The 14682-nt window shown below is 39.1% G+C and overlaps 1 protein-coding gene across 7 annotated transcripts in view; it reads left to right on the plus strand.

Annotated features, from left to right (window-relative positions):
• The window catches only part of LOC102606833 (probable sugar phosphate/phosphate translocator At1g06470), a 49555-nt gene extending 34901 nt beyond the window's left edge, over positions 1–14654 (plus strand). For 3 of the 7 annotated variants that reach the window (XM_052434775.1, XM_052434773.1, XM_052434772.1), the window contains exons 12-13: positions 13936–14097; positions 14224–14654. In XM_052434775.1, coding sequence (XP_052290735.1) covers positions 13936–14056 — 121 coding nt within the window. In that variant the 3' untranslated portion in view covers positions 14057–14097; positions 14224–14654. Of the gene's footprint in view, positions 1–11787; positions 11973–12103; positions 12191–12808; positions 12904–13935; positions 14098–14223 lie in introns of all 7 variants that reach the window. The other 4 variants (XM_052434776.1, XM_052434774.1, XM_052434777.1 and 1 more) reach the window with 3 other exon arrangements.
• The last annotated feature ends 28 nt before the right edge of the window (positions 14655–14682 follow it).

Consider the following 14682-nt stretch of genomic DNA (forward strand, 5'->3'; position numbering starts at 1 on the left):
GTTGCCCTTAGGCCCTTAGGCGCTTTGATGGAAAGGGTTAGCAACGAGGGTAGCCCATTGGCCTACTCTTTTATTAAATTTAAACTGTGGATGGGTCTGAGTCTCTTTCTTCTCGAAGGTTTTGACCAAGGGAAAAACAAAGACATAACTTCTTAAACTTATCATTGCCTGTTTTTCAAAATTCATCTATGGGCAATGAACTTGTGGGTGGGGGAAGACACGCGTAGGACGAGACTAGAGGGTTTGACTTTTGTTCTATAAATAAGTTTTCCAATCAACCAATTGTTGCATACTTGAATCATTCTGCAGTTAAACCAAATCCTGCAATCATCCTGTTTAATCTGAATTGCACTGCACATTTTCGGCGATGAGTGTTAGCTGGAACTGGTGCTCTGTTCTTTTCTTTCTTATTTTCTCTACACCGTTTTCCTTGTTGGTTGATGCCCGAAGCCAAAGTTTTGATTATCCGACAGCAAAACTCTCAACTAAATGGGTCAACAGCCCGTCAACTCCTCATTCCGTAGCTTTCACGGACGGATCAACGGTGAGAGCCATCCTTCTCAGGGGAACCTTTGGCCCCAGATATGCATGTGGCTTCTTCTGTAACGGAGCCTGCGACACTTATCTATTTGCTGTTTTCATAGTTCAAACCAACAGTGCTTCCTCAATCGTTGCGCCAGCAATCGGATTCCCACAGGTCGTCTGGGCTGCTAACCGTAACAATCCTGTTCGAATAAATGCAACCTTAGAACTCACTTCACGTGGGAACTTGGTTTTGCGAGATGCCGACGGAACTGTAGCTTGGTCGACGAATACTAATGGCAAATCTGTTGTGGGCTTAAACTTGACAGACACGGGCAACCTTGTACTTTTCAACAAGAAAAATGCAGCAGTTTGGCAATCTTTCGATCATCCGACAGACTCGCTGGTTCCTGGGCAAAAATTGGTGGAAAGGGAAGAAACTTACAGCTAGTGTTTCAACCACGAATTGGATGGATGGGGGTTTGTTTTCACTTTCTGTCACTAAGAAAGGATTGTCTGCTTCCATAGAGTCTAATAATACTCCAGTACCGTACTACGAATATAGAGTCGGTGGCACGAAAACAAGAAAGCAACCAAGCTATGTTAGATATCTGAATGGAAGCTTAGCTTTATTCATAAATTTATCGGAACCAAGCGAGCCAGAAGGGGCACTTTCTGTTCCTCCGGCAGCATCATTACCGGGACAGTACATGAGATTGTGGCCTGACGGACATTTAAGAGTTTACCAGTGGCAAGCATCGAAAGGGTGGACACAAGTGGCGGATTTCTTGACTGGTTATTCTGGGGAATGCGGTTATCCTATGGTTTGCGGCAAGTACGGCATTTGCTCCGGCGGGCAATGCAGTTGTCCTCCAATCTATTTCAAGCCAATAAAGGATAGACAGCCTGCCCTTGGGTGCTCCCCGATTACTCCCTTATCATGTGAAGCTTCCCAAAATCATAGTTTTGTTGAACTTAATGATATCACTTACTTCACTTTTAGCTCAGACCTTACGAATACAGATTCGGAGACGTGTAAACAAGCCTGTTTAAAGAATTGCTCGTGCAAAGCTGCTCTATTTCGGTATGGTTGGAACCCTTCTGCTGGAGAGTGCTCCTTGCTGTCTGAAATCTTTTCGATGATTGATAATGACCAGGAAAAGACTCATTATAACTCAACTGCTTACATTAAGGTTCAGAACTTGGCAACGCTAAAGTGAGGAAATAAGACGAGTCATGATAGGGCCCGGCTCTAGAGTATCTCCGAAGCCTCAAGTGAAAGATTTAATTTATTAATGCATTTTGTACTTGCTGATGAAATAAATTACCTATGTGTAATATTCATATTTTATGTGACACTTTTTATCGTTTCTTCTAGACACGCAAAATGCTGGAATTTTAAATTTATTTTTGGTAAACAAACAGGAATGAATTAAAGAAATAAGTAAAATTAGTAACGAATTAAAGAAATAAGTAATTATTAACATTAATTTTTAGAGGAAAAATATATATGACGTCCTTTATAAGATTTTACATATAAATGAATTATATAAGATTTAGAAATATCTATTTCAAAAAAAAATTTGTATTAGCTCTATCATAAAGTTATATGATTTATTTCCAATCATCCTCTCATAAAACAACAATCTTCAAAATACTCCATTAGCTATTATAAAACCCAACTTACCTTCTATTTTTGTTAAAAGACAAAAAACTTTTCATCAAGATGCACCCCATTTTTCCAAAATTTTTTAAACAAAAATGAAGTAAATTAAAGTTATGGTATTTTGAAAATTGTTAATCCACGATGAATAATCCAAAATTAACTCTCATTTTTTCTACCTTATGAATTTGCTGATGCAGCCATCCTTCTGAGGAGAGCCTCAGGCTCCTGATATGCATGTGGCTACTTCTGTAACGGAACCTGTGACGCTTATCTTTTTGCTGTTTTCATAATTAGACAGCGTCGGTGGTAATTGCTCGTGCAAAGCTGCTCTATTTCGGTATGGTTGGAACCCTTCTGCTGGAGAGTGCTCCTTGATGTCTGAATCTTTTCGATGATTGATAATGACAAGGAAAAGACTCATTATAACTCAACTGCTTACATTAAGGTTCAGAACTTGGCAATGCCAAAGTGAGGAAATAAGACGAGTCATGATAGGGCGGGCTCTAGAGTATCTCTGAAGCCTCAAGTGAAAGATTTAATTAATTAATGCATTTTTTAGTTGCTGTTGAAATAAATTACCTGTAAATTAAAAGAAGCAAAAAATCTGTAAGGGAAGACTCCGAAGATGTCGGAAAGCTCCGAAAACCTTGAAACCCATGAAAACCCAAGGTTGTTGAAAACGATTCCACCACCGTCGCCTGAGGATCGTTCTACCAAAAAGGCTCGCTTTCGCAGCCATGGTATGGACGCGGATAATCCACCACCGTTATCTTTCAAGGATGCCCTCATGCCCCGTACTCAACAAAGAAGTTTTGATGATACTGAGATGGATGACGAGTGGGACTTTGAACCGGGAGATGTAACCGTGGGGGACGATGGTACCATGCCAACTATTAAATTCTCTCAACGAATCCATGAGAAACTAGTTAAACCTTGGCAAAATTTGGTGGTGGTGAAGTTGTTGGGGAGAAATATAGGTTATAAGGTTTTGTATAATCGGCTGAAGGTCATGTGGCATATGATTCCGGATTTTTCAGTAATCGACCTTGAAAATAATTACTTTTTAATTCGACTTAACTCACCAGAGGATGCTATTTATGCGTTAACTGAGGGACCATGGGTAATCTTTGGACACTATCTAACAGTCCAACCGTGGAGACCTAGTTTCGATAGCACCATTACAGAGATTGCTTCTGCAGTTGTGTGGGTTCGTTTGCCTGGAATGGTGTTCCACTTATATGACAAGCGTGCCCTAAGAAAGATTGGACAACTCGTGGGTAATTTCATTAAGATCGATTATCATACGGAATCGCGGGAAAGGGGCAAATTTGCTAGGGTTGCTGTTCGTGTCTCCTTTACTTAGCCGTTAGTGGCTCAGTTTAACTTGGAATGAAGGATTTAAAAGGTTGAGTATGAAGGGTTACCGATCATATGTTATCAATGTGGTAAGTATGGTCATAATAGCACGGCTTGTTTGAATAGATAACCTTCGAATATGATGAATGAGGCAAATTCTGAGAACAATACACTAATTAATAAATCCTTAGATAAGAGTGGTGTCCAGATTGTGGCAAACAACACCAGCGAAAGGTTTGGCCCATGGATGATTATGGAGCGAAAATGGAGAGCTAGACTAGTTGTGGATAAGGAGAACATTACGGATTCAGAAAGGAATCAGCGAAGGAATTTCAATAATACTTCTCGTTTTGCTATTTTATCTGACGACCAGGATGCACCAACTGCGGAGGAGCTTGTTGGTCAGAACCCCATACACATCCCTCCCTAGCAACCAACCACATCCATTACCGATCACTTCAACACTCGAAAAAACAATACTCTGAAAACCTATCGAATCCTAAAACCTCATAACCAGCTGTCCAAAGGAAAACAAGTGGCCAAATCATAGTTTCCAAAACCTAAGCCACTGCACCCTACTACATCCAGCTCCATGCATGAAACTCTACGGCCCCATGCCACCAAAATCCTCTCCCACAAAACTAATGAACCTAACCCGAGCCCCTTGAGACATACTCCTAGTGAACCGTTGAGTTTACTTTTAATTTGACAACTCTTGATCCCACAAAACATACGGCTGTCACCATACCGTATAGAAACCAGGCCACTGCAGGACAGCCATCAAGTGAAAAACCTGTTGCCCAACCTGAACAGCAAATTCTTCCAAAGCAGCTAGCGGAGCCTCCTGATGGCAAGGATGCAGGGGTTGTTGATATAATGGTGAATTATGAGGGGGTTTCTCAACCTGTTTTTGGACAAGAAGGTGAAGACACCATGTCTGATGATGAAGACACGGTTGTACAGGAGACTCCTGGAGTGCATGTTGGACTAATGGTGGAGCTTGATGCGTAAACCTTTTCTACTCACCCACTTTATCCATAATTGATTAATGACAATTTCAACTTTATTCTGGAACGTCCAAGGGGCGGGGTCCCCAGCTTTTAGACAAACTTTTGCTGCTTTAATTAAAAACTACAATCCTACAATTGTAGCGATTTTCGAGCCAAGAATAAGTGGGAAGAAAGCAAACGATTTTATTAAAAAAAATGGCTTTGACCGCTCTCATCGTGTGGAGGCTAGTGGTTTCTCTGGAGGTATTTGGGTGTTATGGCGTGATTTGTTTTACGTTGAGGTTGCTCTAAATCATAATCAGTTTATCCATTTAAAAATCAGTGTCCAGAATGTTACTCAAGCTTGGATCACAGCAGTCTATGCGAGCCCCAACTCAATTCGCCGTCGTGAGCTATAGTATCGGTTGAATGGCATTGCGAGATAGATGCATGACCCTTGGCTGGTGGGGGGTGATTTTAATTCAATTTTGTATGCTGGGGAAAAACATGGAGGGTCTCAAATGGGCACGGGTATTTGTCCAAGCTTTAATTCATGGTTGATTTGCCTTTCAGTGGCCCTCGTTTCACTTGGGCTCGTGGGAATCTATCAAAGAGACTCGATCGAGCTCTGAGTAATAAGGATTGGATTCTAAAGTTTGATAATTATTCGGTGACCAATCTCCTGCGAGTTGAATCTGATCACAGACCGATTTTGGTTCGTTTTGAGCACAATGGTAAAGGAATGAGGAGTATAAAGCCTTTCCGGTTTCTAGCTGCTTGGATGACAGATAATCGGTTTGGAGATTTTATGCAGGGCAATTGGCAGAGAAATATGCCTTATGCTCAAGCTGCTTCTAACTTCACAAGTAAGGTAGCTAATTGGAATAGGGAAGTTTTTGGTAATATTTTTAAAAGGAAAAAAGAATTGTTTGCTCGTCTTGGCGGGGTTCAAAAAGCCTTGGAAAGGCGGCCTCTCAGTAGCCTGTATCGTCTGGAGGTAAGGTTAAAAAAGAAGCTGGAAGAAGTTCTGTCTTAAGAGGATCTGTTATGGTATCAAAAATCTCGCAGAGAGTGGATTAAATATGGGGATCGGAATACATCATTTTTTCATCAAAAAACCATTACAAGGAGGGCTCATAATCGCATCACTGCGATCAGGGATGATGGAGGTAAGTGGCTTTATGAAGCTCCAGAAATTAAAACCCATGCTGTGACATTTTTCTCTACACCATATAAATCTGAACAGGATATATATCAGCCGTATCATATGCGAGGGTGTTTTCCTCAAATTGACCACACCCGATTGGCAAGTCTTGCTGTGCCGGTGGAGAATGAAGAAATTCATGAGGCAGTCTGTCAGATGAGTCCTCTCAAAGCTCCTGGAATCGATGGCTATCCTGCCGGGTTTTATCAGGCTCAATGGCATATTGTTGGTGAGTCTTTTAGTTCTGGTATACAGGAAGTCTTTAATTCGCACAGGATCCCCAGAGAGGTTAGTAAAACTCTCCTAGTCCTGATCCCAAAGACTGAGCGTCCCACATCCTTCAGGATGTATCGCCTTATAAGTTTATGCACAGTATTTTATAAAACAGTAACCAAGATTATTGTGAATAGACTCCAAGCTTTACTCCCTGATCTTGTTGGCCCTCACCAGACAAGTTTTGTCCCCGGCCGGCATATTACGGAGAATATCATCATCGCTCAAGAGGTTGTCCACTCCATGCGACGAAAGATGGGTAAAAAAGGTATAATGGATATTAAGATTGATTTAGAGAAAACATATGATAGATTGAACTGGAATTTTATTCATGAGACTTTAAGGGAGCTAGCTTTGCCGTTCGAGCTCGTCCAGTTAATAATGGAGTGCATTACTTCTAATAAGATGAACATTTTATGGAATGGGGAATTAACGGGGGATTTTGCCCCTAGTAGAGGTGTTCGGCAGGGTGATCAATTGTCTCCTTATATTTTTGTTCTCTGTATCGAGAGACTGAGTCATGCAATCTATTGCTCAATCCAGCAAGAACAATGGAAACCAATTCGTTTAGCTTGAATGGGTACCCCCCTAAGCCATTTATTTTTTGCTGATGACCTACTCCTTTTTGCCGAGGCTTCTAGTGCACAAGCCCTCTTCATAAATTCGGTCTTAGATGATTTTTGTTTGAGCTCTGGTGCAAAGGTGAACAAATCCAAGACTCAAGTCTATTTTTCTAAGAATATCTCCGAGGCTGTAGCTGGCCGATTAGGGCGTGAACTTGGGTATACAGTCACAAAAGATTTGGGCAATTACTTAGGCATGCCTCTGCTGCACCGCCGGGTTTCGAAACAGACTTATCAGGGAATTCTGGATAAAACGCAGCAAAGACTTTCGGGTTGGGCTGCCTCTCAACTGTCCTTTGCAGGGCGTATTACTCTCACCCAATCTGTCCTCCAAGCAATCCCTATATATGTTATGCAGACTACTAATTTATTCGCTAGTATCAAGACTAAAATTGATCAAGTTTGCAGAATATTCTTGTGGAGTGGAAATGATGAAATGCGTAAGATGAGTTTACTTAGTTGGCACACTATATGTCAACCAAAGCTGGCTGGTGGGCTAGGATTTAAGAGATTGGAGGTTATGAATGAAGCGTTATTGTTAAAGGTTGCTTGGAACTTGATCACCGAACCTGGTAAGCTTTGTGCCCAAGTACTAGCTACAAAATACAGAGTGTCTCTCTCGGATATCCCACAATTTCTTCCCACTCGGCATGGCTCTCATTTGTGGAAGTCTGTGTGTCGAGTTTGGGATCATGCCAAGCGGGGATTACTTTGGAATGTTGGTAATGGACTGAGAATTAAATTTTAGTGGGACTGTTGGGCTACGGCATCGTTTCCCCTTGCGGCTTTTATTTTGAAACCAATACCTCCTGAGCTTTGTGATTTGTATGTGGCTGACTTTATGATCGCAGACGGCACCTGGAACTGGTCGAAGTTCAGCCATCTTTTATCCCATAATGCAGTGATGCGCATTGCTTCAGTCCATTCCCCTTCGGCGCGAAATGGTGCTGATAAGGCTTACTGGGCAGCTGCAACTCATGGAAAGTTCACAGTGAAGTCAGCATATGATCACTTGGCTCAGCCATACTTACATCAAAGGGATATGATCTGGCGTTTGGCGTGGTCATAAAGGGACCACAAAGTATAAAAACTTTCATCTGGTTGGTGCTGCATAATCGTTTGAAGACGCGGGGAGAGTTAACTGCAGGACATTTAACAATTGAACCACATTGTGAGAGATGCGGGTATGAGTTGGAGACCACGATCCATGTGCTTCGTGACTGTCCTTACTCTAGAGCAGTATGGATTCGTCTTCTTCGGGACAATAATCATCATGATTTTTTCAACATTGATCTTGCGGGGTGGATGTCAAGAAACTTGCAAGCTTCAAACAAGTCTCTAGGTGGAAACCTTTGGCGTGTGCTGTTTGGAGTGGCTATTTTGGCGGATTTGGTTCTGGCGAAATCATTTTATTTTTACGACGGATTATTGGGATAGCAATAATATTGCAATGGACATCAAAGTCAAGGCTGCTGAAATTCTACGAAGTAATTCCTGCTCCTTTGCGGCTGGTATAACCCGTATCGAAAGATGGATTCGTTAGACTGCGCTTGTTTGGCCTTGGGTTAAGTTAAATACATATGGTGCCAAGAAATCTTCGGGGATTGCAGGAGCTGGTGGCTTAATCCGTGACTTCAGAGGTGTTTGGCAAGTAGGCTACAGTGCAAATTTAGGTGTTTGCTTGGTGACTTCAGCTGAGCTATGGGGATTATTTCATGGACTATCTATCGCTTGGCAATATGGGTTCCGCAGAGTGTACGTGGAAGTAGACAACATGTGCGTTATGAGGTTAATCTCTAATCCAAATCCTCGTATCAATGAGCATTTTACTCTCATTCAGGAAATCCAAACACTTCTCCGGCGTGATTGGCTGACCAAAGTGGAGCGTATCTATCGAGAAGCCAATGAAGCAGCTGATTTCCTGGCTTCGTACAGTTTTTCCTTCTCCTTGGGTTTACATTGTTTTCAATCGATTCCTCCAAATATGCTTAGCATATTGACTAACGATGTTCATGGGATTGTACACTCCCGCTTAGTGTTGCCTTAGTTCTCTTATGAGCCCTTTGATGATAAAAAAAAAATTACTTGTAAATTTGTAATATTCATTTTTTATGTCACTTTTTATCGTTTCTTCTAGACGCGCAAAATACGTGAATTTTAAATTTATTTTTCAAAAGAAAAAAATGTAACGGATTTTGTAATTGAGATGCAAACAATTTTTGTGTTGTTTTCATTCTCGTCCTCTGCATATAACAAACAATCTTATTTTTTTTAAACAAATAGGAATGAATTAAAGAAATAAGTAGAATTAGTGTTTAGGGTATATAACGACGCAACTAGCTACACTCGAACAAGGACTTCCTTCTTGTGAGTGAGAAGCTATATAGCATCCATGAGCAGGAGTTTTCTGTTTGACACTGAGGAGAGCTTCTGTTGGGGTCGAGGCATGAGCAGAAGTTTTCTGCTATATACCAAGGCAATTTTCTGCTGGGGCCAAGGCCAGAGACCTAGTCAATAGCAGTTGTCAGAACGTGTGCTACTTTCCAAAAATCCAAGAACGATACCCACTCAGCCACAATCACAATGCTCGAGCATCCACGACCGAGGATTCGGTAAAGTGGCGAACATGGGTCATGGAGACCGAATTCCCAGGAGAGCTATAAAAAGGGTCTCCAACGAAGGTAAATAGGTTGGATTTTTTGAGATTGAACATATTAAGAAGAAAATTCATTTTAATCTTTTCTCTAGGTTCTTAGTAGGGAGAATTCTTGGGATTTTAAAGGATAAACGTTATGGTGAAAAAGCCAAAAGGCCAGTGGCAACGTTTTTCCTAAATAAGCCCAGATTGCTGACTTGAGCAGTGGAGGGTTTACGCTGGGAAAACCCCGACATTCTCTGATTGGTTTTTGTACGTGTAGGAGTTCGCAGAGGAGAAGCAGCGAGCCTTAAAGTCTTGCTCATTAAAAAGGAGTAGTGTGAAGTTATCCCTGACCAACTAAAAATTAAAGTGTTGAGGAGAGATTCTGGTCGCGACCAAGTAGACCCTAAATCTTGTATCAACATTTTGGCGCTGTCTATGAGGAGCTAAACAAAAGATACCGTTAATGGAAAGAAGGAAAGGAATGAAGAAGGGAGTGATTTGGACGTAGGGGGAGTAGTGCTCAAGGGGGGAGCCGGGGCTCAGTGAGTCCGTGAAACTAAGGGAGATAGCAAATGAAGCATGAAAGAGGGCAATGCATGAGCGGATGGAGAAACAAATTTAGACTTTAACAACCATCTTGCACGAGCTAAGAAATGAGTAGAGAGGAATTCACGTAGGAGGAATGAGAAGCGACAGAATTATACCAAGGCTTGTTAATAGAAGGAGCCATGATGAAGAGATCGCCCCGATGAGAGGCCGAACTACCGGGACGTTTGGTGATGGTGTCGGTGACCAATCGTTAATGGGGGAAGTCATAAAGTAGGGGATCAACCTCAGGGCAGGTGTTGGTATAAATTTAAATGTTATTGATATCAATGTGCAAGTGTACATAACAAGTAATATAATGATGAGTATTCAAGATCGTCTCCACAGGGATTGATGTTATCAGACTTGCTACAACAATTTTAATAATGCAGATTTTGTTCTAAATTAAAATAAAACAATTAATGAAACTAATATACTAATTAAAATAAAAAACCAATAAGTAAAATGCAACAAAATAAATTATCACGTACCAATGGGAATATAGAGTAGTTGATTGAATAAACTTTTTTAATGGTTTTGACTATTTTTCTAATGTTTGGCTCGGTTGCTACAACACTAGGCAGAATCATTATATATCCACAATTATCGCATGTTGGATATCTTAAATCTATACGCAACCTAATAGTGATAAGCTGTTTTGTCAATAAAAGATATATCATTACACGATTAGGTTCTAATTATCCTACAAGGTGAATCTCTATGTCTAGTTTATCATTAATTTTAGATTAAGAATGACCCTTTTGGAATCAAGTTGAACTCAATCTAAAATCAAGTTGAACTCAATCTAAAATCAAGTATTTCTCTGATATGTTCTACTAAGATAGGTCATTTTGTGGCTCTTTCTTAGCTAATATCATTAAATGGGTGACCAGCCGAAATAATGAATAGAAATAAATACTATCAAAATAAAATACTATAGCAAATGTGCAGCAACACATATATTTAGTCAATAAACCATGAAGATTGTTTATCACTTAACCACAAATAAATTTAGGTCATGGTTTACAAAAAAATAAAAATAAAAAATAAAATTTCAGTCATCAAACACATCCTCATGACTAAAAAGTAAATAAGAAAACAAGAGAAGAATAAGAAAGACTGAGTTCCCGATTAATTTCAGCAAATTCTCCTCTTGTGTAGCCCTCAATCTCTCTCTTGAATTCTATTTTTCTTTTGTTTCTTTGTGATTTTTCTCTTTGGGTGACGGCTCTCCCTTTTCCTTATGATGTGTGCTCCTTTTATAGTTGAAAATTAGGGTAAATGGAAGCCTAGGGCGTGTATCTTCTAGATTAGGAAACTACGGATCGCAATATTCTGAGTATCTCGCGTAAAATTTTCTCTATTGTTGTTCCAGGATTGCCATAGCAATGACTCCAGCAACTGCACTGTTCCAGATTTGTTTCAATTTTTTTGTAATCGAGTTATTTTCTATCTTTTGCAAGCCTATTGCAGCAACATACATTTCTTAAAATTTGAGCTTTTAATCACTTACAATTATGCACACAATCTAAGCACACAAAATTATTATAAAACAACGCAATTTATTAAAAATAAACTAAAATAATTATTCATACAAAATAAAATTAAAATACAATAAAAAAATATGTCATTTACTCTCTAAATAATAATGATTTACTTTAGATAACGATGATACATAGAAATGCTGGACCTTTTCTTATGAGCTTAAGCTTTGGAGTTAATAGTTTTTTAATATGGTGTCATTCTGCGTTTTTTCTCTAAGGTAGCCAGCACTTATTGACGAACACATTTTGCTCTTGGTAAAAAGCTTGAGTCTCTGGTGAACAAACTTATACATTACATTTCTTTCCTAGATGCTTTGCCTTAGTTTTTATACCATTATTTCTAATCAATCACTGAGAAGTGTTTTCTTTATTTTTTGTTTTTAGGTCTTAAAAATCCACTTACCTTGATGAGCTCTGTGGCACCAATTATGGCGCTGGTGACTGCTCTTCTTTCTCTATTGCTGGATCCATGGCATGAATTCAAAAGGAATAATTATTTCAATAACTCATGGCATGTCACTTGGAGTTTGTTGTTGATGCTTTCCGGCGGAGCTTTGGCCTTTTTCATGGTAAGAATTGAGGTTGAACAAAAAGGATTGGGAGGAAGATACATTTACATGCTTTTCGTGTTGCATATTGAGTACACTTGATCTGAGTTTCATGGTCCCCAAAAGAAATTAACTTTTTTCTCTTGTTACAGGTTTTGACAGAATTTGTACTTGTCTTGGTAACAAGTGCTGCCAATGTTCAAATTGTAGGTGTTGTCAAGGAGGCTGTAACCATATTGGTAAAACTTTTCTATGGTAGTTAGTCTTTCTAGATTAATTTGGTAAAATGTTGGCTGTTGTATGTGCTTTATTGTTTGTTCTATCTTATTTTCTAGCCGTTACCTTGTGAAATCCTTTAGTTACAACACCGTTCTGTTTCAAACATTAAATATTCGAACTCTCCTATTAGATAAGATAAATACCCTGTTTGTCATGAGGTTGCAATTATTTATGATTATGGCTATTGTCTTAAAACATTTTGCATGGTCTGAGCCCTCTTTTGTAACTTTTGATTGTGATCTATACTTATATTTAGATTTTTGTTTGAGGATGCTTGATGCATCTATAAGATGTAAGAATCCCGCTTTGATTGTTTTACTAGTTTTGTTGTCACAGTGTAGCTATCTCCTGCATAGACGGACCCTGTGCTTTGATTGTTTTACTGGTTTTATTGTCACAATGTAGCTGTCTCCTGCATAGACAGACACTGTATAGAATTAAACCCTAGTCTTATGTTTTCTTATCGTGTTTTTTCATTTGGTTAATTATTTTATTAATAATTACAAATATAAAAAACATGAATGGCTACACAGTATAAAGACTCTCAAAGGATTCTACTTCAATATGTGAATGTACAGGTTGCAGTGTTTTACTTTCATGATGAGTTCACTTGGCTGAGGGGGTTTGGTCTCTTCACAATCCTGGTCGGTGTCAGTTTATTCAATTGGTACAAGTAAGTCATTAGTTATTGTAGTTTTGAACTATCATTGCATGTTTCTTCTCTTTTTCCTTTCCCCCCTCTTTTTTCTTCTTTGTTAACTGATTTTGTTGTTGTCTTTTTTTTTAAACTATTATTTGGCTGTTAGATTATTGCTTAGTGTGTAGTGGCCAAATATGGATTGTGTGATGCAGAATACATAAGTATCCAGTTCATTGCTAATAATCTTAAAACTTTCTCCCATCAAAGAGTCCAATTAAATGGGATAAAATGTAATTGTAGAACTTTGGACTGGACAAATTTTCCATGACTAGCTTTTGCTTTTGGCTGTTTGCATGAGAAGGATGTTCCTTTAACTTGCATGTTTTCCATGTTAAATGCCCTTCTGTAACATTAATCACTAAAGCTTGGTTGTTGTCCATCAGATGTTATGTGTCAGATTTGCGAGCATTCTGGTGGTGAGCTTTAATCTTTTCTGTGAACGGTTAGCCTGCTGCACAAAATTAGATCATTATACAAAAGTTCCACATAATGTGCCCTAGTCATTGAAGTTTGATAAAGTTTAAGAATATGATAATGACATTTCTCGAAACCCAAGAAAGCATCCCAATGGTCATTATGCGTCATTATAAATGGGATCAACCAAATTATAATTGCCTTGTCCTGTTGCTATCAGTTAGCAACGAGAATTGAGATTTTACCGGCTCATCCAGCTAAATTTTGTAAGTCCTTTGCTCCTTACTTACCAAATTTGACATGTATTGATTGCATTTGTTTGTGGATCTCTTGAAATAATATTTTGGTTTTTGATGTTTCTTCCTGACATATTAAAAATATTGGAATTTTAGAGTTTCTCTAGTATCTGAGCTTATGGATCAGAAAAGCATCAGTTTTCAACATTAGTTGTGGAACAATATAAGGGCAGAATGATAAAGCTTAACTTTAAGCTACCTAATCTTAACACCCGATTTCTACTGTGTGCTTCTTGTCAATTTTTTCCTAATCTGGTTTTTGTTCTTGATTGTTACTCTTTTTATCCTTTTTCAGATACCAAAAGCTACAGGCAGGTCATGCAAATGAAGATGGCATGTTGGGATCACCTGAAGCAAATGCTTCTGCAAAATATGTTATTCTAGAGGAGATTGATGATCTAGATGAGGGCACTTGAAATTTCTAGTAGCCACATGATTTGAATTTTCATAATCTTGTGTAAGCCTCTTGCTGAACCTTCTCCATTTGGGGTGGAACCTTAGGTTGATGCAATGGTTTGATTTGGTATTTATCACAGTGGTCCAAGTTTGTGTAATGATCCATTGATTTACATTTGATTATCAGGTTATCAGCCAAAGAAATCCGTGGCGTCAGTAGTAACTGGTCTCAAGTTTGCAGTATTTAGCAATTCTTATTGTTGGCTGAGCTTCGGCGTTGATATTTCTTCTGCTCCTCAAGCAGGTCAGTGGCAGAAACGTATAGGGTGTGTACAACATCAGGGGTTTGGCAAATACATTTTGGCAAGCGAAAATGCGAAATTGAGTGAAGACTGAAGAAGCCCATTCATGTGGAAAGTTCACCTCAAGCTTTTTACTAGTGGGTCCTGTATAGGATACATATTTCCTAAACGCATACTCTACGGTCATTTTGTCGGTCTTTAATTGGTTGTTTAGTTTAGACATTGAGAATGCAAGTGGCGAAGCAAGCTGTAGTAGGTTGAACGCTTTATTTTGACTTGTTCAATGCTTCAAATATATTATTGCACTTTTTGAGGACTTTTATGGGTCATCCCTTTTGATAAAT

Source organism: Citrus sinensis, chromosome 2, assembly GCF_022201045.2.
Source record: "Citrus sinensis cultivar Valencia sweet orange chromosome 2, DVS_A1.0, whole genome shotgun sequence".
NCBI classification, from domain to species: domain Eukaryota; kingdom Viridiplantae; phylum Streptophyta; class Magnoliopsida; order Sapindales; family Rutaceae; genus Citrus; species Citrus sinensis.